General features: G+C 30.3%; 3 protein-coding genes across 4 annotated transcripts; 1 reads left to right on the top strand and 2 right to left on the bottom strand.

Moving 5' to 3' along the window:
• Positions 1–808: 808 nt before the first annotated feature.
• LOC127258306 (homeobox-leucine zipper protein ATHB-13-like) lies at positions 809–2490 on the bottom strand. Its single transcript, XM_051285104.1, has 3 exons — positions 2183–2490; positions 1636–2063; positions 809–1479 (listed from the first exon to the last, which is right to left on the bottom strand). Exons 1-3 carry the CDS (start codon positions 2283–2285, stop codon positions 1012–1014), a joined length of 999 nt encoding a protein of 332 aa, XP_051141061.1. The 5' UTR covers positions 2286–2490; the 3' UTR covers positions 809–1011.
• Positions 2491–12316: 9826 nt separating this feature from the next.
• On the top strand, positions 12317–14521 carry LOC127258624 (uncharacterized protein At3g28850-like). Its single transcript, XM_051285549.1, has 2 exons — positions 12317–12813; positions 12927–14521. Exon 2 carries the CDS (start codon positions 13041–13043, stop codon positions 14328–14330), a length of 1290 nt encoding a protein of 429 aa, XP_051141506.1. The 5' UTR covers positions 12317–12813; positions 12927–13040; the 3' UTR covers positions 14331–14521.
• Positions 14522–20801: 6280 nt separating this feature from the next.
• Positions 20802–21777, bottom strand: LOC127258625 (transcription factor PRE1-like). Of its 2 annotated transcripts, none has more exons than XM_051285550.1 (2): positions 21492–21777; positions 20802–21424 (listed from the first exon to the last, which is right to left on the bottom strand). In XM_051285550.1, exons 1-2 carry the CDS (start codon positions 21648–21650, stop codon positions 21251–21253), a joined length of 333 nt encoding a protein of 110 aa, XP_051141507.1. In that variant the 5' UTR covers positions 21651–21777; the 3' UTR covers positions 20802–21250. The 2 variants fall into 2 exon arrangements, with proteins under 2 accessions (XP_051141507.1, XP_051141508.1); XM_051285551.1 differs by having other exon boundaries at positions 20802–21412.
• Positions 21778–22003: the final 226 nt, after the last annotated feature.

Here is a 22003-nt window from a genome sequence, read left to right as displayed (position 1 = left end):
ATATAACATGGGATTGTTGGATTGGGTAAATTAAGGGTGTGTTTGTTTGAGCGATTTGTGAAGATTTCCACTGTTCATCCAAAATTTTTTTTCAAAAAAATCAAATAAAATACTTATTTTTTTATTTTTTTTATTATACTAAAAAAATATCACATCAACACCTATTTATATCACATCATATAATTATTTCAATTCAAAATTTTTAGTATTCCAATCCCAACTCAAAATTTAAAACCCCAAACAAACACACCCTTACTTAGAGAGAGAGAGAGAGAGAGAGAGAGAGACGACACGAAGACTCCAAAAAACTGGAGATGAATTGGAAAGTTGAATTTTAATGGTGGAGATGAGGCAGAGAGAATCTTGTTTTTTCTATGCACAATACATAACATAACATTACATTATGGCCCATGACAGCGTGGGAGACCAGACCAGACCAGACCCACTCCTTCCCTTCCCTTCCCTTCCCTTCCCTGCCAGGTTTTTTTATTCCCATCTAACATGCATTCTTACCTTCTTCACTTCTATTTTCTATTTTATTTAATGTCTCGCTCATCTCATCTCATGTGTCGTCCTCTACTTCCTCCCTCCCTCTCTCTCTCTCTCTCTCTCTCTCTAAACATCACACACACACATATATATATATATATATGATCGATCTTGCCACCATCGACTTGACCTCTTTAATTAAATTATTTTATTTCCGCGACTAACAATAAAATAGAATAAAAGCATCCTAGTAGCAATAGAAGTAGTAAATTAATTATGTATGTATATGTATCCATCTTTTAATAGGAAACAAAAAGGATGCCAAAATAAATAAAGAAAATTAAATAATTAATTATATAACTGGATGGAGGGAGGGAGGGAGGGACCCAATGATGAGTGATTTCAGTAGCTGATGATCAAGAAAACCTTCTTGCACAGCCAAATTCATTTCACCATTAATTACATCATCCACCTATCGACAAAAGCGTACGGACTTCCTCATATATCGCCTATACATACATATCAATGGTAGTTTTGGTGGTCCGACCATGGCCAGAAATCAGGGTTTTCTTCAATGCCTGTAAACATGTTCCCGAAACCCTCACCTGCTGCTGTAGTAGTAGTAGCAGTAGTTTCTATCTTCGAATTTTGGCATAATTGCAGAGAATTATTAATAATATTATTATGATGATGATGATCTGCCCTTGCCCTGCTGCGTGGATTTGATGAAGTTTGGAGTAGCTGCGTCAGATCGCCGGCGGCGGGATTAGGAAATAGAACAGCGGCGGTGGCGTCGTTAACGTTGTTTTGATGATGATGACGATACAATGCGCTGTCCGTCGTTGACGTGGCGTTGTTCAGGTTGACCTCACAACTGTTGTTGTCGTTGTCGTTGTCGTCACTACCATTGCTCCACGATCCTTCGTTCTCCTTGTTCAGATTGATCCTCCCCTTCCCATCCCCAAACGTCGTCGTTTTCAGACCCATTAACTGATCAATTAAATCAAATCAATTCCAAGATCCAATCAGAAAAACCCTAATTTTGTTTCTAATTATTAGATCTGACTATACATATATATATACCTTGGATGGATCGAATTGGGTAATTAATTAATTAATTAATTAATTAATTATTAATAAGGGCACCTGATTTTGAAGCTTCTTGTTCTGCGATTTGAGGGCATCATTGTCGGCCTTGAGAGCCTCAAACTGTCGTTTAAGGACATCGTAATCCTTCTCCAATTGCTTCGTTTTCCAGCGGGCCCTTCTGTTCTGAAACCATATGGCCACCTGTCGGGGCTGCAGGCCCAAGGCCCGAGCCAGCTGCATTTTCCTTTCGGGCTCAAGCTTGTTGCCCGATTCGAAGCTTTTCTCCAGGGCCCGAACCTGCTCCAGGTTCAGTCTTCTCTTCTTCTCCCCCAGCATTAATTGTGACCCGTCGTCAGACACCTCGTCGTCTTGCTGGACCTGATGAAGACGATGATGATTAGAATGGTGATGATGATGATCTTCCGCCGCCCGATCCATGCCGGAAAACGACATGGATCTCCTCATTAGGAACTCTGCAGGCACACCTGCAACGAGTAATTAATTAATTAAGCCCCAAATTAATCAGCTACAGAAAAACCCTAAAAATTTGAATGATCAAATCGATGATTGGACTAGGTGGTCCATTTTCGATTTATATTCCTACCATGGAAATCTTGAGGAGGAGCACATGGTGAAGAAGTGTGGAAATGGCTATGGCTGTCTTCATGGGTCGATCTGAAGATGGACTCCGCGGGAAGAAAAGCCATTAATGGAGATCCAGCTAGCACTACTGCTCGAATTGAGACGACGACGAAGTTGAAGTTGAGAAGAAGATCATATATGGAAGCTAATTAAGTAAGGTTTGGAGATGGAAAAACCAGAGAGAGAAAGATGAGAGAGAGAGAGATTAGGTGAACATGGAAGCCAGCGATAATCTGTGCTGAGACAGAAAGGGAGAGAAGAAACATCAACTGTTATTTATTGCTCAAAGATTCTGGATTATGCAGAAACAATGTGACCATTTAATATTTTATTATTTATTATTTATTTCTTCGTACATATAAAAAATGAAAATTCATTGTAATGGATCGATGTGTGATTGTACTTGTAGCTTGGGCCCTATTCTACCAAGTGTTTTTGTCTATGTTTCTTTTATTTTATTTTATATCCAAATATAATATAGATAAAATTAAAGACACTAGTTGATTGATCCATTTTGTATCAATAGAAATGGACAAGAGAATACTTAAGATGTGTTAATTAAAGCATCTAAGAAAATTGATATATTTCAATCGTTTTCCAGCACCTTTCAACATCACATCGTGTCCTCTTACGCCTCCTTATTTTATTTTTATTTTTTTTTAAAAAAAATATGTACATATATAATTTCTAAATTATTGGTGCTTTTATTTGAACTGTAATCTAAATTAAAATATCATAAGCAAACCAGCAGAAATATGGTCTATATATCCAAAACTGCTTATCGATTTTCGAAATAATTGTGGGATTTAGATTTCTAAGTTAGCAAAGTCTAAATTATTGGTGCTTTTATGTGAACTGTAATTTACATAAAAAAATATTATATTCAATTTTTTATTTAAAATATTAAATTAAAATTAGATTACATCGAATATCTATTATTAACTTTTCAAAATTGTAAAAATATAGTTAAATGCAAAATAAATCTACATCCAACAATACAATGGCTATTTTCCATTGTAAGCATATACATATATATATATATATATATCAATAAACAAACACTTTATTAGCTGCCTAAAACCTGCCCTCATCCAACCTTATCGACTCTCAACTTAGAAAGAATGTCTTAACCCATATATAGTTACTAACACCAAACTCCAAAAATAAATAAATAAAAATTAGATAAATAAGAACCAATGTGTCTTTTATTCACTAAGAATTTTTATCTCAAATAATAATAATAATAATAATAATAATAATAATAATAATAATGCCAATCAGACTGGCTACATGATTGAATAGCAAAAATCAACATAAATGTTTATTCAACGCAATACATGTTATGTTAAATAAAAACATATCTTTATGTACTGAGATCAACTGTATATTATATTATATGTGACTAATGATATATGTTACTCGTTCATAATTGCATTTCTATTATATTAACAAACAACAAATAATAGATTTTATAGTCACAGATAATATAATCCATAGGTTTTAAAACATGAAATGCATTCGTACAATACGACTACATATTTTTCTTTTAACGCTTCACATATTTGTATATATCGCGTATTGTTTGTCTCTTTAATATGTAGTGTCAACATATATATATATTATGTATTGTGTATCTCTACATCGTGCGTTGTGTATAACTGTGTCATAAGTTGTATTTATATTATATTAACATAAAATAATAAAAAAAAAAACACTGTTTAATAGTCAAAGACAATATGTAGTAAAACGCTACATAATATACAATTGATTTCAGCACATGAAGTGCAATTGTACAACACATTAGCTACTTTTATTTAATACTTCATGTGTTATTTATATTTATACCGTGTGTTGTCTGTTTCTTTAGTATGTATCGTCAGTAACCATCGGCAATATATCAATATACAAAAATCAAATTCCGACTTTATTTTACATTTTTTTTTAAAAAAAAAAAACAATTTCTACAAATAATAAATAAATAAATAAAAAATCTCACACTTCTATTTTGTAATCATTTGAAGTAGGTAGCAGCATAAGTAAAGACCATATATTCACACAGACTTTAAGCTACAGACGGAAAGCTGTGGCCGTCAGTTACTGTGTACCGCCACTGCCCCGCCGTGTCAGTCGTCGTCTTCGTCGTCATCCGTTAACTTTGACGGAGTTTAACTTTAACCAAAGAGATTAACAGAAATGGTGGTTTGGTGCATGCTGTTAGGCAGAAGGATATATACAAAACATTATAAGCAAGGTTAAACAAATCAGATCGATCATACGAATTATTCAGATGGATGGATCGACAACGTAACAGGATATTTAGAAACACCATAATTCCCAGATCGCACAAATAAAAGCAGACCAAGCAGAGTTGGGTGAGACCTAAACCACCCAAATTAGGGTTTGAAATAATACCAGCCATTCACGTCCCTCTCACCCGAATGATTAATTACCAATTAAATTAATTTTATTTTACTCTTTGAATATTGTAATATTATCTCTTTTTATTTATCTTCTTTGTCTGTTTCTTCTTAATTTGTTTTTGTTTTCATTCATTCTAGAAATATACATGTGTATCCTCTCTGACTGTTTGTCTGTCTGTAGAAATTAGATTTGGAAGAGAGGAGAAGACTGGAAGCGAACACCTGTGTTTTGTAATTTTTATATATAGGCTGAGGCCCAATAAGTTGTTAATGGGCCGGCCTGTGGAAGACCAAGTCACGTGACATCAGGTGACGTGAATATTAGCATTTTACAATAATTTAAATAATAGAGTTTTTTTTTTATTTATTAAACTAGAAGATTTTGAAAGATAAAATTATTTAATTACTTGTTTAGATTATTTATTTTGTTATATTTATTATTTTTAATATTCTATAATACTCTATTCCTCCTATATCTTTATATCTATTTGCTTTTTGTACGGAATTTTAAAAATATCAGTATTAAATTAAAATAAAGTATAAATAAATGTAAAAAGACTAAATTAATCCTATTAGTATTGTATAATATAAAGGTAATGATATTTGTGTAATATATTGTAAATTGGAAGTGTATTTATAATGTTAGGTAGATAGTACAATTACTAAAAACAAAAATAGATACTTTGTTATAGAACGGACCAAAATGAAAAAAATAGATAGATTGTTAACAGATATGAGAGTATTTAATTAAAGTTTTATTGAATAAAAGTATAGCAATATTAATATCATTTTATAAAATATAAAAAAAATACTAACATACTCTCCCTACGTCCCTTAATAATATATTCATTTTTTTTTATTTTGGTCCATCTCATAAAATATTTTTTTTTTAATAATTGTACTATTTACCTAATATTACAAATACCATTCTAATTTACATTATATTATACAAATGTCATTATATTTATATCATATAATACTAATAAGTGTAATTCAGTTTTTTACTTTTATTTGTACTGTATCTTAATATAATACTAATATTTTTAAAATCTCGTACTATAAACAAATTGATATATAGATATACGATGAACGGAGTATAATTATAATAATGTGTATAAAAATAATCAAAGTAGATTTTTTTTTTTTTTGCCATTTATTTCAAGATTGTTGTACAGTTTCTTTTTGGCAGACAGCCCTTTCAGGTGGCATTTAGATTTTGTATATCTTGATTTTTATTTTGATTATTATTATTATTATTATTATTTGTTTTTATATCTCTAGTGCATGCCGATGCATATGCACTTAGGCTATATAATTAGCGGAAGGGGTTATTATATTTGGATATTCAGTTGCTACCCTTACTTCAATAATAATTTAATTTTTCACTGTTATTATTTAAATATTCAATATTTTTTTTATTATTTTAAATAATTATTTATTTTTATAATTTAAAATAGTTTTTTCTTTAAATTTAGAAAAATAAATTTAAAAATTAAAATTAATAATAAACGAAGCAACGTAAAAAAAATGGCGCACGATAATCGACGCCAAATCTACCAATCCAGCGGCACTAATGGCACTGGATTAAAGATGACCTAAGAAATTAATCCGATCAAAACCAAAAGTTTGAAGATTTTGAACTAAATTTGAAATTTTTAATTTGGTTCGAATCGAATATTTAAAATTTGAATATTTGGTTTAATACTAATTACTAGGTAAGTGTACACAACTAATTACTAATTCTTATTTTCAATTACTAATAATATTTTATACATTAAAAATTAATAACATAATATCCTAACTTATTATGATTATTAGTTAATTAAATACAATCACTTTAAATATTATATTCCTAATCAAATTTATTATTTGTTATCAGACAAAATAGTATTACCTCCTCTGTCAAGTTCTAAAGACTCATTTACTTTTTGCATATTTATCTTTAAATATTAATTATTATATTAAAATATAGTATAAAATAAGAAATTATAAAAATACTTCCATTAATGTCTTATAATACCGATAGAAAGATAATTTTACAAAAAATTATACAAATATAAATATATTTTTAATGTTAAGTACAATGACACAAAATGTAAATGTGACTCTAAAATGGACGGATGAATATATTAAATCATAACCAAATCAAACTACCTTTTAATTATGCACAATTTATTATAGTAAATAATTATATTTATTCACAATTTTATTACTCTTAATTTCACAAGTAATAATCAATTTATTATTATTTATTATTTATCTTATCATTTTTTTATTAATTCTTTAATAAATTTTTTATAACAATCTATTTTACTCTTATTTACTCTACTTTAATATTAAAATATTAGTATCATTATTTTTATTTTCCGTGCTCAACTGAATCTACACTGTTAATATTTTTATTTGAAAACATACTTGGATTTAAATTTTAAAAGATTCTTTATAATAATAATAATTTAATAATTAATATCAATTAATAATATAAAACCATTTTGTATAATATATTAGGATAAATTATAATAATATATATTTGTTGTGTTTCTACTAATTTTTCTACACCAAAAAACTTATCAAATAGAATGTGTTCACATTAGTAAAATTCATGGTCGTGTATACACCTATAAATTGAACTAACAACGCCAAACAAACACAGTTTTAAAATATGAATTAAACTTCATGTTTCACTACAATGGATGACGACCGGCAACCAGCGGTTCTTCCTCTGGCGGACAAACCCAGGCGGTGGCACGACAGCAAGGCAACAACGGATATCGGCGGGAACAACAACAATTCGGCGACTTCCTCCGGCGACTTCCAAGTGACTTGACAAGAATGATTTGGGGAACTATTTTGATGGCTCTGTCTACAACGTAATGACTTATTTAGGAACTAACCTAATAACCTCCAAACAAAACCTCAAACCTACGGACTCGATCAAGAACCCTGATCGATTTCCCCAAAAATTCACAAAGAACACGCAAATGAACAACTTGCCGGAAGGAATCGAACTAGAATGATTGCGAAGAAAGAAAACTCCCAAAACTCACTAAGAAGAATCGCGAATATGAAAAAATGAAAAATCAGAGAGAATCGCAAAACTAATTATGTTTTCCCAACAGAACCAAATAATAGGGGATATACACTACAAGAAAAAATCATTTTTGTAACAAAACTTTTTTGTCGCTAAATCAACTTTTTCCGTTATTAATGATGACCTGTCGCACGGTCAATCAAATATTTCACATACTCCGTGATCACAATTTAATGTAATATAGGGGAAGGGATCGTCTCCACAGGGATTGTGTGATTCACTCTTTCGTATTCTAATGCAGTAAATAAATGGAGATTTTTCTTTTATTATCTAATGAAAATAAAATAACAAAGCAATTAAATTAATGAGGGAACTGACTATCAAGGGGATGTCTGGCTCATGAAGGGATGATGCAGTTATGACACTTGTGTTTTATCATTAATTCAATAAATTTAATTCTTATTAAAATATCAATAAATTGGTTATAGTTATCAACAAGCTCTGACAACCAATTTTTCCTTACAGTGTAGGTAATTAAGGTACGACCGTTAACTACCCCTAATTAAGCAAATAAACCTAGATGCGCCCATAAGAATATTGCCTAACCGCATTGTAATCTAGAAAAACCCAATTCAAAACAATTACTACCTAGGAGAAGCAATTAGATTTGATTGTCTAACCCCCGGGAATGAACTATTCAACCCGGTTATCACCTATTCAAGTGCGAATACAATTACGGATATCCTACTTGAATTGACTTTGGATTATCAGACTAATTTAAATATCGGTACCAAAATATTCAATCAATCTAACAATCACAAACGCTATTTTCAGAATTAGATAAATATTAATAATCAAAAAGAACTTTTATAAAGAAACTCAAGAATCTCCAAAACAAAAGAACCAAAACATTATCACCCCTCAAACCAGAAAAGTATCTACTCCATAGTCAAATAACAAAGAACAAAAGATAAAGATAAAGTCATAGTGGGAAGGTGAAATCTTCTCTGTCGATTTGCTCCTGTGCGATCTATGGATCTGTCAGTCTCCTGTTCCTGTGCGTTTTTGCCCTAGCCGTTCTCTGCTCTTTTTCTGAAACGTCTGATCCATTCTTTTATTTAATGTTTGCCCTAATTATTTTGTAGATGGACTTTTGGGCCTTTAATTAATATCTCATATCAAGAGAGTGTAGTTAGTCATGGTCATGACTAACTAGGTTGTGCAAATCTGAATTTTTCTTCCATTTTTCTGCCAATTATGCCAAATTTGATATTTGCCCTCTGCACATAGCAAATAAACAATTCGCATATAAATTAGGTAGAATCCAATCAAAATCACTCAAATATCGCATATGATATGAATATAAAACGCATGCGATTTCTAACTATCAAATGACATTAGAGACGGAATTAGGAATAGAATTACGTTAGCTACGTGAACTTTAGAGACGGAATTCCGTTACAAATATATTATTTTTTTTGTAGTGATAAGAGCGCCGGGTCGGATCAGAGCTTTAGAAACAGACCGGGTTAAAGGCTTTGGATTGCGGGTCGGGTTTAATAATGGACCAAATTTCAACATTCTCCACCAATTTGGTCATATAATTTACCGATGGTTACTCCCTTAGGGATGGATATATCACAATCAAGTGACCTTTTTTGCCTAATCAAGTCGCATGGGAATTGCCTGGGAAGATTCACCAATATACAATAAATCTACACTAACAACAAACGTTAAGTAAACATTCTAGTCACAAGCAAACACTAGTCCTGCAGAAACTAATAGTTCATTAAAAAAAGGGGCAACTTAACGCAAAAAGAGGCAACATGCGAACTCCACCTTAGAAATAATCACAACGTATATACATTTCATGACACCACAAAGAAAAACATAGGGAATGTTTATACTAAAACATCCTATCACATGCTTGAACACTTAGAAATACAAAATTAAACATACATCATGCTAAGAAATTCGACGTCAACCACAAAGAAGCTAAGAATATAGGTTTGCACACATTATAACAAAGAGAACTAATTATATCACAAAGTCTACGCAAACACTATCACAAAACTTAATAGACTAACATGCAGTTAGACAAACACTAAGATATTAGCGAAAAATTAACAATATAGATTATTCACTTAGTCTAGAAATACAAAAAAAAAAAAAAAAAAAAAACAATAACAAAATCAAATCACAGCAGAAGAATTGATTTACTCCACCTAGTAACAAAAATGTATGTCATTAAACATAAGAAAACATGTATCAAGCTATACACTAAGAATAAAAAATAAAATAAAATAATAGCAAGCAGGCACAACATGGAAAGCTAAACTAAATTTATTCATACAGTTTTAGAACAAAGATTTCGTCTGAATCTACGAAAAATTCACCGGCACTTAAAGGATCCCAGCCGGAGCTCCGCCCCATCGGCAACGGCAGCTGTAGCATTTTATTGAACATGTTGGACCACCATGTAACTTTCAATATATCGGCTTTCAGTTCCTATGTGGAAATGTATCAAAAGTTAGCGGACATTTTCAGCGTAAAAAAGGCCAAGAGGTGGAAAGAACTCTTCTACTGGGGCGCTATCAGACGAATCTGCAGCGAGCTGTATTGCGGATTTGCGAAAAAGGCAAAACGTTTGACGATCTGTGACGTTTATTTGTGAGCGCTATCGTCGTCGTCGTTGTCGCTAAAAATTTTGTTAGAACCTCTTATTTTTTTGAAATTCCGATCACTGAAGATTGTGAATTGGATTTTAGTGATCTAATGTTTGTCCGTACAATTCCTTGTCGGAAAAGGACTATTTGATTAAAAAAAATTAAAAATTTCAGCATTTGTTTAACAAAAAAAAAGCTAAAATACCAATTTTTAAAAGAGTTCTCATTTCATGAATATTCACATATTAAAGGCAAGTAAAGAACAATCAAAATTCAATCAATATATATCACCTAAAGTTTGACTACACAAAGCCATATTTGATTGATCATTGGACTCAATTATATTATTTAATTATATTATTTGTGTTATGTACTTGACCTTTATTAGTTACAGTAGGGCACGCTTTAATATAATGATCTACTCCACTACAACCATAACATTTTTTAGGCAATGATTTATAATTTTTTCTTTATTTTTCTTTTAATTATTATTTGATGATTAATTATCTTTATTGTTGTTGTTTTGGTTATTCATATTGAAAGTTCTACCGTTTATATGCATAACCTCGCCATTTGAGTTTCCAATTGATTTATCGGTTACTAAATCTAATTCTTTACCTTTTAAGTTATTTATTATTATAGTAATGTTATCTCTACCATATTTAACTGCGGATTTAACATCACTATAGAAACGAGAATGATATTTAAAAGCACAATTGGAGAATATTCATAAATATATTGATCTCCACTCGACTTTATATCTTAAATTAATTTAGTAAAGAAATCTATATTTGTCTAGTTTGAATTGGAAAATTTTTCAAGCAAGAACAACTTATTTGACAAAGTTATTTCCGTATACAACACACGTAACCTATCAAACAATTTTTTTGCACTAAAAAACTTACCTACTTTCTTAAGTACATTGTCAAGAGATGTATCATCATCAAAAGTATCACATATTACTCAAAAAAAATTTGAGTAGTTAAAATACTTTTCATTCTTTGTTTTCAAATTGTAAAATTTATTTTTCCATCAAACGACCGTATATTTTTTTTAAAAAAAATTACCCATAGAAAACAATCATTTTAAAAAAAAAAAAAAAATTACCCACAAAAGAAATCACTCAAAAACACAATCTAAGCCGTTAACTACCCATCAAGCACAAGATTTGCAACAACAATAAACTAGAGCCACAAAGAAAAACAAGATTCCCAAAATCAAACAGTATTTGCAATCAACATGTTCACCAAGATTCTTTCTAATTTGCAATAAGCAAATTTTCCAAGAAAAAAAAAAGAAAAAAAAATTTAGTCATTTATCAAAATTGAACTATTGCCAACAATTGATTTATTCGAAGATTCTGTCCGAACTCGTTGCTTTGACAAATTTTGGCTCTAATACTATTATTGTGTTTTACTAATTTTTCAACCACAAAAAACTTATCAAATAGAATGTGTTCATAATATTAAAATCCAAGACCATGTATATACCTAAAAATTGAACTAAGAACCCAAACAAACATAGCTTTAAAACAAAATATTATTTATAAAAAATAAAAATATTAGATAATTAAAATGAGCGTTATAAACAGCTGAGATATCACAATCCATAGGATTTTACTAACCACTTATTTCGCGAGACTCTACATCACATTCCTTAAGAAATCAGTTTCCAATTTGCACCTACTCCACACTCAACGTCCCCAATAACAATGATTTATGATATTCCAACGCATATATAATTTTCTATTAACAGATTATTATTTTTTATAAAATAAATAAAATAAAACATCGAAATCCAAATTATATTACAATATATTAATAAAAATATTTTTATAATTTTTTTATTTATATTATATTTTGATATAATAATTAATATTTAACAATAAACACGCAGAAGATAAATGAAGGACTTTATCAGTATATAATACAATTTCCCTAAAATTAATACGAGTCTCCACTTGAATTTTCGTATGGGCGAACGCCCACGAATGCATCCATTTTGAGCCATCCAAGCATTAATTTCCGCGTCCATCGATTTTTTCACACTACTTTAATTATTGTTATTTTATTTGTTTGGTGATTTTTATTACAGCGTGGATAAGAAAAAGGAGAAAAACTCGGGTAATGGGTTTCTAGATTTTTTGTCCCATTCGTCGTTTCAGTCGTCAGACAGAGACGAAATTGAGATCGAGATTGAGAAGGTGAAAGGAAGAAGAAGCTCTGGTAAAAAGGGCATTTTTCTTCTTCCCCACATTGCCTTCTTGAATTCCTTCCTTCCTTCCAGGGCTGGTTTAATTTTTCTTCCAAATCCATGGATTCAGACAACATTCGCCCAACTTAATTATCATCGATTGTCTTTTTTCTTCCGAATTTCTTGTCGCGATCCGGCCAGCCCTAGCCCTAATTGATTGTTTTTTTCGTTAAATTAGTTTGGGGGTTTTGAAGTCGCTCTTCCTCAAATACTGTTTGATTTGGTATTGTTTCTCGATCTTCGAATTGCATTTGCAGGCGAGGAAATCGCAGCTCTTCCAATTGTTGCAATTTATATTAAAGTTTTGTTTCCTTTTTTTAATATTCAAATCTGCAGCGAATCTATTACAGAGCCAGCTGTTTCATCCGAGAATGTTTCCAAATCTTCGTGGAGCTTGTTCAGATTTTTAATTAATTCCATTTTTGGGGATTGTTTGGAGTTCTGCTGATTATGGGATGCGCGTCGTCGAAGCAGAAGGTCTGCCGGAAATGCAAAACGCCATATTTTCCGGTGCGTCGGAGCTTATCAACCCGCCACCGCCGTAAAAAGCCGGCGGAGGAGAATTCCGATCATCTGGTTTCTCTTACCGCGTCCACATTGGGATCTTTGAATCTCCCTCAGATTCGTGTTTCAGGACAGAAATTAGACACATGTCAGAATCAGAATCAGAATCAAAATCAAAATTGTGTTCAAAATCGAGGAATTGCGGAAGGCAATCGAACAGTGATCGGAAATCGGGAATCAGAGGAATTCTCCATGACTATGATCGAGGCCAAGACATGGTCGGAAATGATCGAGAAGAAGATCCCCAAAATCGTCCCCAAAACGCCGGTAAGAACGCCGCCGGGAGAGCCGGAGACGATCAATGTCTGGGAATTAATGGAAGGCCTCGACGACAACTTCAGCCCTCTCCGACAGGTTCATCATCATTTCCGAAGCTTTTCTTTCAACGTTTCCTCCACTCCCCCAGATTTAGCTTCAATCGATGATGCATCACCTCCGCCGGCGCCGGAGAAGCCGTCCGTAGATCATTCTTCCGACAGCGATTCCAATTCGAATCTAAATTCAGACACATCGATAATATCCGAATTCGATCCCGACGTAATTGCCTCATTCAGAAAGGCCCTGGAAGATCTCCCGCCGGCCAATCCATTTCACCTCAATCCAATTGACAATAAAGACAACAAATCCACAGACAAATCGCGCGGGGACAAGGTGACTGTATATTTCACAAGCCTTAGAGGTGTAAGGAAGACGTACGAGGATTGCTGCCATGTCCGCGTGATTTTAAAAGGATTAGGAGTTAAGATCGACGAAAGGGACGTGTCGATGCACGCCGGATTTAAGGAGGAGCTAAAGGAGCTTTTAGGACAAGGATTCGGGGGGCTGCCGAGGGTCTTTGTCGGGAAGAAATACATCGGAGGAGCTGACGAAATTAGGCGCCAAAACGACGAAGGGACGCTCCACAAGACACTCGAAAGCTGCGAGCTGTTAGAACTCGGCAATAACCGTAATCGCAATGTGTGCGAGTCGTGTGGCGACATTCGATTCGTACCATGTTGTACGTGTTCGGGCAGCTGCAAAATCTATTACGACGGTGATTACAACAACGACGATTATGAAGAAGAAGAAGATGTCGATGAAATCGACGAGGAGGAGCACGAATATGGCTTCCAAAGATGCCCCGATTGCAATGAAAATGGACTCATTCGCTGCCCGATTTGCTGCGACGATTACTAAGATTTTCGACATGTTTTGATTCGTGTGAATTGTTTGTTTGTTGTACAGTAAGCAGTTTTTGATCTGTCTGCTGAATGAGATTTCCCTGTAATACATATATACTGTCTTTAAATCTTCATATCCTGTAATGTAATATGAGAAGCAATATATATATATATATACACAAATTGTTTGTGTACTTAGGAGAGCTGTGTTGGTAATTTTGGACAGAAAATTCAGTAGAAAACATGTGTCCAAAGATCTTGACAAGTCAAAGCATTTTGGACGGTGCTACCGCGCTGCATTTTAAATTTAGCGTTGTATTGAATAGCATATCGTATAGCATGTTACTATAAATAACACACAATATATTTTAATATAATACAAATATAACACAAGAGCGAACAACACATGATATAGTCTCAAATAACACATACAATAAGCACAAGCAGACTCTTATAAAACACACGTTATTATATTTTTATTACAAGCAACACATACTTTATTTAATAAAAATGTGTACTGATTTAAAAAATCTAACATCTGTTTAATTTTCCAAATTCAGCATCCTAACATTCTCCGTTTTGGGACCACCCATCTCAAGTTGTCCGATGACCAAGTTTATAGCAGTGTGACTATTTCTGATTATATTCAAGAAAGTCAAAAGGACATGCAATTGTTCTAGAAGTTTTTTATTTGAAAAAATTGAAAGGGTATCTTGATCTGGGTTTGGTTAAAAATTCATGGGCCGTAGTGTGAGGAGTCAATTGGGTTTACAAGGAACTGGAGTGGGTATAATTCTCGGTACTCCCGGAGCCCAGATCCAGAAAAAATAGATGCATTATGCCCTTAACTTTAATTGCCGGCCTGTTAATTACGAAGCAATCAATATTCCAAATGGTATCAATTTATTTACCTGTATGCATTTAATTGAAAAGGAAAGTTCATAAATACTTTTATGGTTATTACATTTATTCACCCAACGGTCACGTGCTTCTCACATGAAGGTGCTTCCGTAGGAGCAAGTTTTATTGGGCTTTGGTCCGAGCCCATTTGTTATCTAAAAGTGTTAACATAATTTATTTACTGCAGGTCAGTTTTTTTTTTTTTTTTTTTTTTTTTTTTTTTTTTTTTTTTTTTTTTAAATGTAAGCTTAAAGCTTATAGGAGTCCATGTTTTAAATTCAATTTTGACACTATTTATTTATTTATTGTAAGTTTTTTTCTTTAAAATATATTGTTACAATACTTTGGTTTTATATTCATTGGTTCAAATTAGTATTATTATGACTCGATTGATTTGATGTCGATTTGATTCCGTCTTATATCTATAGCGCACAATCCACTATATAAATTATAAATTATATGCTTTTATATAACACAATATTATTTTGTGCTATATAAAATTATATAATTTTTTATCTATTTGTTGACTGGATAAAATCAATAAAGTGGTGATTTGACTCAACCACCACCTTATCATTCGCCCATATACAATCATTTATAATATTTCATCTGTCTTATAAAATAAAATTTTAATGTGTATTTTTTTTGTGAAATTTTACAGGAATAGTAATATGATTTTTGGATTAAAGTAGAATATGTGTTAAAAAAAATATGTGGGGTTCATCGGTAGCATTTGTTTTAATAGATGGAAAAATAATTGATACATATTTAAAGGAAAAAAAAAAAATTTTTTAACTAAATATAATATAAACATATTTTTGATATACAAATTAAACTGATGAAGTAAGTATATTTTTTCAATATATATAGTGTTATATTCGTCTCGGTTACCCTGCTAATTTGGTTTTGATTAGCCCCAATTCGTTTGATAAATAATTAATTCAATGGTTGAGATTATTTGTAATACCCTCGGAGTTAGGCCGGTGCTAGACTAATTCTCGTGGATGAGCCGAGCCGGTGTCAGATAATCCAAGGTTGAATATAATATAAGTTAAATGGATTGAATAGACTAGTCTTGTCAACAATGTACACATTTTTTTTCGAAAACTTTACTGAAAAAAACTTTAGAATTAAGCGTGCTTGCTAAGGTGTGGATAAGCAGAGCTGGATCTAAAGTCCGATACAAGAGGAAGCTAATTCTTAAAAATTTTAAAATAACTCAATTAAAAATATACATTTCAATGTTATATTTTTCAAGTTGGTATATTAAAAAATAATAATAAATAAAGCAATAAAATAAATATATTTGTATTGCTTGAAAATAATAAATGAAACCATTTTTTTAAAAAATATATATATTTAGAAAAAAATATTAAAATTATCTTATTGTCACAATTAAAAATGTCTTTAGCTTTTATTATATATATGATATTATTTTATAATATTTTTAAATAATTATATGATATTAAAATACTAGTAAACATACTTAATTATTTTTTTAGTATTGTTTTTATTTAATTCAAATATTTTTCTATATAAATATATTATATATTTATATATATATATAAAGAAAAATTCAAAAATTCAAATAAAATAAAAGGCAGCCCGGGCAAAGGGCTCCTTTTTGATTTAGTGAGGACAAAAACGCTGTAAAGACTCGTATTGACATGTGAAATCAGTCTACAATTTCGATATGCGGGTCGGAGCGTCACATTATTGTTAAAATTATAATTGTAATTAAGTATTTTATTTCATAATAAGGTAAAAAAATTTCTTTCTTTTTTACTATTGAAATTTAATTTATTGAAGATTTTTAACAATTATCTTCTCCTTCCTGCACTTCTTGAAATATATTTGTTATATAATAAATAATAATATATTTTGTATAATGTTCAATTGTGATATTTAAATAATAATAATAATAATAATATGTTAATTTTGCAATATAATATTTATTATATGATAAAATGTGACTGTTATAATACAATCGTTTGTTATCTATAATATAAATACGTGCTAATATAATAATGTTTTATTTTAAATATAATAATTATGCAATGAGTTTATTATATGGTGAAATTTGTTAGTTATAGTGTAATTATTTGTTATTTATAATATAAATAGGTGCTAATTTATTAATATGTTATTTTAAATATAATAATATATTAATTTTGCAATGTGCTTATTGTGGTGAAATGTGTTGGTTATAGTTAATTATTTGCTATCTATAATATAAATATGTGCTAAACTAATAGTGTAATATTTTAAATATAATAATATATATTAATTCTGCAATGCATTTTTTGTGTGGTAAAATGTGTTTGATATAGTGTAATTGTTTGTTATCTATTATATAAACATAAATTAAATCAATAATATGTTAATTTTGCAATATGTTTGTTGTGTAATGAAATGTATTGGTTATAGTGTAATTATTTTCTATCTATATAAAAATGAATTAAACTAATAATATATTATTTTAAATATAATAATATGTTAAAATTCAAATGTGTTTGTTGTGTAGCGAAATATGCTCGTTATAGTCTAATCGTTTGTTATCTATAGTGTAAGTATGTGCTAAATTACTAAAGTGCTATTTCAGACGTAATAATATGCTACTTTCAAAATATATTTTGTGTGTGGTGAAATGTGTTCATTATAATGTAAATATTTGCTCCCTTGATACAAATATTATCACAGACATAAGTTCAATTTTTAAGGCATCCTTAAATCATTTGTTTTGATTTAGCACATTGTATTTCTTCCGAATAACATATTATTACATATAACATAGCAAATATTAATAGATAAAAAAAATATAAATAATGTTTTCTATATTCACACAACAAAGCACATTCTTCTATATCTTCTAACTAAATCTAAATATAAATTATAAAATACAAAATTTCAAAATTAATCTTATCAATAAGGGTAAACTTAAACTGTTTTTTTAGTACAGTAACACTACCTCCTTATCATTTTAGTTCCGTAAGTGGAGTCTGTCGCAAACTAGTCCCATAAATGATAAATTTTCGCTGTTTTAGTCATCCGATGCCAAAGGCGCCCGCTTGGCTAGCCAGAAACCACGTGTCTGTCCCACCAGGTCAGCGACACCGGACGGACACGTGGATTTATTTATTTATTTTTTTTCAATTGAACCAAATAAAAAAATTAAAAAAATAAAAAATAATAATAATAAAATCCACATATCCGCCAGGTGTCGCTGACCTGGCAGACACTTAGCCTCCGGCTAGCCAGGCGGGCGTCTCCGGCGTCGGAGGATTAAAACAGCAAAAATTTTTCACTTATAGGACTAGTTTGTGACAAGCTCTATTTACAGGACTAAAATGATAAGAAAGTCCAGTTACGGGACTAAATAATAGTTTACCCTATCAATAAATAACCTTGTGATCTAACTTGAGCACAATCAAACGGTGCTCATTAAATCAACGCTCTGCCGCCTATTATATTAGTAACTTATTTTTGGTATAGAATGTAACGACGTAGTTTATAAGTTTATTCAATATGTATTTAAAGAGTAGCCATTATAGATTCGCATATTGTAAAGATTTCATTTGATTCATTATCAACAGTAAAAGTGTATTTGGTACAACAAATTGAGAACAAAGAAATAAAAAATATTTTTATTTTTTGATTTGTTTGATTAAGATAAATGAAACTTAAAAAATATATTATTTTAATTTATCTTCCTTCTTTTTTTTTTCATTTCTTTCTCCCCCAAATCTAAAAAAATATAAAGAAATAATGAATTTTGATTAAGTATATTATATTTTAAAATTTTTTTATTATTTATTTTTAAAAAAATTATATTATGTCAATCTTACAAAACATTTCATTTAATTTTACAATTCAATTATTTCATTTTTATGATTTTTTAAAAAATATTACATTAAAATTTGATTTTACAAAATATCATATTTAATTTATTATTTAAAAAATCACAAAAAATATTTTTTTTATGGATCCTTATACGTTAAAATTCTTATATATATATATATATATATTAATTGAATTCTCTATTTTACTAAGTAAATAAAAAATTAATTCTCTTATTTAACAAAGGCCCCCTAAAGGTTTCTTTGTTTGGAATTGGATTTTAAATTTATTATTTATCTTTTTTAAAAAAAAAAAAAATCATCATATCAAACACTTATTTTTTATTTTTTATATCATACTAAAAATCAATTTTATGTTAAAAATATCACATCGACACCTATTTATATCACATCATACAACTATTCAAATTAAAAAATTTTACTATTCAAATTTCAATTCAAAATCCAAAAGCCCCAAACAAACAAACCCTTAGGGAATTTTCAATGCAAAGACAGAAAAGTAAATGTAATATTGAACACGTAAAGAACTTGTAAAGCCAACAAAATATATACTCATTATATTGCTATTAACTAATATCTGTAAATAAATAACAACAATTTAGTTGTCGGTCTGGGTTATAAATATAAATATAAATATAAATATAAAATTAATAAGACAAATTTTCAGTGGTCCTAATCATGGCTGATAATTAATGACTAACTTAACATATATAGTGTTTATTGTTTAAACATGTCGGGTCTGTTTGGTTTGTATTAAAATTTAAATTTAAATTTTGTATATAAATATTAGTAGAACGTGTTATTTTTTATAAGAGAAATTATTTAATAATATTTATAAAAAAAATTAGCAATCTAAAAAGAAATAGAACCGTTTGTTGATTGTACTGTTTAAAAATAGTGATTGTGTTAGAAAAATAAAAAGAACATGTTTATTATTTATTTATTATTATTATTTTAAATTTATGAATGCCTTTTATGATTAAGACATTAGTTTAATAGAGAAAAGGAGTGTCCCTTTCTATCCCCTGCTGGGGTGCATATTTGTCTCTTGGATTACACACTAATCTCTATCATTTCCCATCATTTATTTTCTACTAATCATCATTTCGTATCTTAATTAATTAATTAATTAATTATTGTCTATTTAATTATGTGCCTTTATTAAAATAAAATACATAACTGTCCTTTCTAAATAAAATATGTGTGTGCTTTGTGCTTTTCGAGTAATATTAATTACATTCATCTAATTACTTTTTATTATGATGTATTTCGTAAGTAGTAAAATTTAATCTATATAAATTTCCACTATATTCATGATTCATATTTTCTTTGAAACATTTTATAAATCAATAATAATACTAAAAAGTTTCAAATGATTTTAAGGGGAAATAACAAATGATTAGTAACAGGATGTGAGTATTCGTTTATGTTATCAATTTTTGTGTCATAGCCTATGATGAGATCCAAGAAGATTCAGTGTGGATCAAATCGAATTATTTAAGGTGGTTGATAACTTTGCAATAATAATACCCAATAAATTGATAATTCATCTAAAACTTTCTTTGAAAAATTTTCTGGGTTGTTTATTTAGTGAAAAAAGAACACACTCTTCACTGTTATTATATGTTAATTAATTTTGGTAAATGCATGCAACTTTAGACATGCAATGAGGCCCAATATTAAAAAGAATATATACATATATATATATATATATATAAATGCACACACAATAATGCGACGTTGGAGTTATATATTAAATAAAAGTTTTGTGATGGAATAATATCAATCAATTAAGGCAGATCCATTACAGCAGAGCAGTGAGGGATACATAGTAGTAATAATTATTATTATTATTACAAATATATTACATAACGACGTCGTATTCCCTAGCTAGCCGGCCTCCTCATGAAATAGTAGTACGTAGTAATATTAGTTACTTAATAATATAATTAATTAATTAATTCATACCAAGCTAGCTAGCTAGCTATGGCAATATTGAATCAGCATATAAATATTATTTAATCTGATGATACGTACCTGGCCGGGGGGGTCCTAAATAACAAATTTATTTATCAACGTAAGTTTAATTTGAAGTTAATTAGAATACATATTATATATATATATATATATATATAGTTAATTAAATTAATTATTATTAAGAGTGGAGCTAGCTAGCTAGCTAGATTAAGGTCCTAATAATTGCAGCCTGGGGACTGTCAGCTTCAACGGTTGACAGCAAATTGGAAAGCCTCTCACTCAGATCATCCACTTCTTTGTGCAAATTTCGTATGTAATTGCACGTCTCCTGAAGCACTTTGTTTGCCGATGCTGATCCTGCAGCCTGCAATTCAACCTATTTTATTTAATTAAATATATTATTCATTGTAATATAGATGAATAATTAACGATGAATTGAGGACCTTTGTGGCGCCACGGCGGCCGGTGGTGGAGCTGCGAATCTCCGGGAGGAGTTGGTGGAGTTTGGAGACGAGATCGATTATTTGGGCCTCGCTTATTCGGGGCGCCGCCGCCGTGCCTCCCGCCGCCGCCGATTGCCGAGACCTTCTTCCCGACGACATCTATCTTTGTATATATGTATTCTCAATAACTAAGTACAAACTCAAAATGAATGTAGTAGTGTGGTATATATGCTTTCTTATATTAGCTACCTATAGCTAGCTTGCCTCTTCTTAATGCAATAACATCAATCTCAACATACATACATATGTGTGTATATATATATAGAGAGAGAGAGAGGGGGGGGGGGGTGGGGGATAGGGGGTAGAGGGTGTGGGTGATATATATATATACACGGTGGCGGCTACAGTGCTGAATAACACACCATGTGCTACAAGACAGCACACGGTGTTACCATAAACAACACACATTATATTTTAATATAATACAAATACATCACATAACCTAACAGCAC

The sequence above is a fragment of the Andrographis paniculata genome, unplaced genomic scaffold, assembly GCF_009805555.1.
Source record: "Andrographis paniculata isolate CXL003 unplaced genomic scaffold, ASM980555v1 Contig59END, whole genome shotgun sequence".
Classification (NCBI taxonomy): Eukaryota; Viridiplantae; Streptophyta; class Magnoliopsida; order Lamiales; family Acanthaceae; genus Andrographis; species Andrographis paniculata.
The sequence above is the reverse complement of the archived record's forward strand: the minus strand, read 5'-3'. Positions and strand labels throughout refer to the sequence as shown.

Excerpts from the sequence above, each read along its gene's own strand:
- LOC127258625 (XM_051285550.1), bottom strand. The coding sequence starts at position 21,650 with ATGTCGTCGGGAAGAAGGTCTCGGCAATCGGCGGCGGCGGGAGGCACG. Across the intron at positions 21,425-21,491 it reads GCCGCCGTGGCGCCACAAAG|GTTGAATTGCAGGCTGCAGG; the intron begins GTCCTCAATTCA and ends TAAATAAAATAG.
- LOC127258624 (XM_051285549.1), top strand. The coding sequence starts at position 13,041 with ATGGGATGCGCGTCGTCGAAGCAGAAGGTCTGCCGGAAATGCAAAACG.
- LOC127258306 (XM_051285104.1), bottom strand. The coding sequence starts at position 2,285 with ATGGCTTTTCTTCCCGCGGAGTCCATCTTCAGATCGACCCATGAAGAC. Across the intron at positions 2,064-2,182 it reads TCCTCCTCAAGATTTCCATG|GTGTGCCTGCAGAGTTCCTA; the intron begins GTAGGAATATAA and ends TACTCGTTGCAG. Across the intron at positions 1,480-1,635 it reads ACAAGAAGCTTCAAAATCAG|TTAATGGGTCTGAAAACGAC; the intron begins GTGCCCTTATTA and ends TTAATTGATCAG.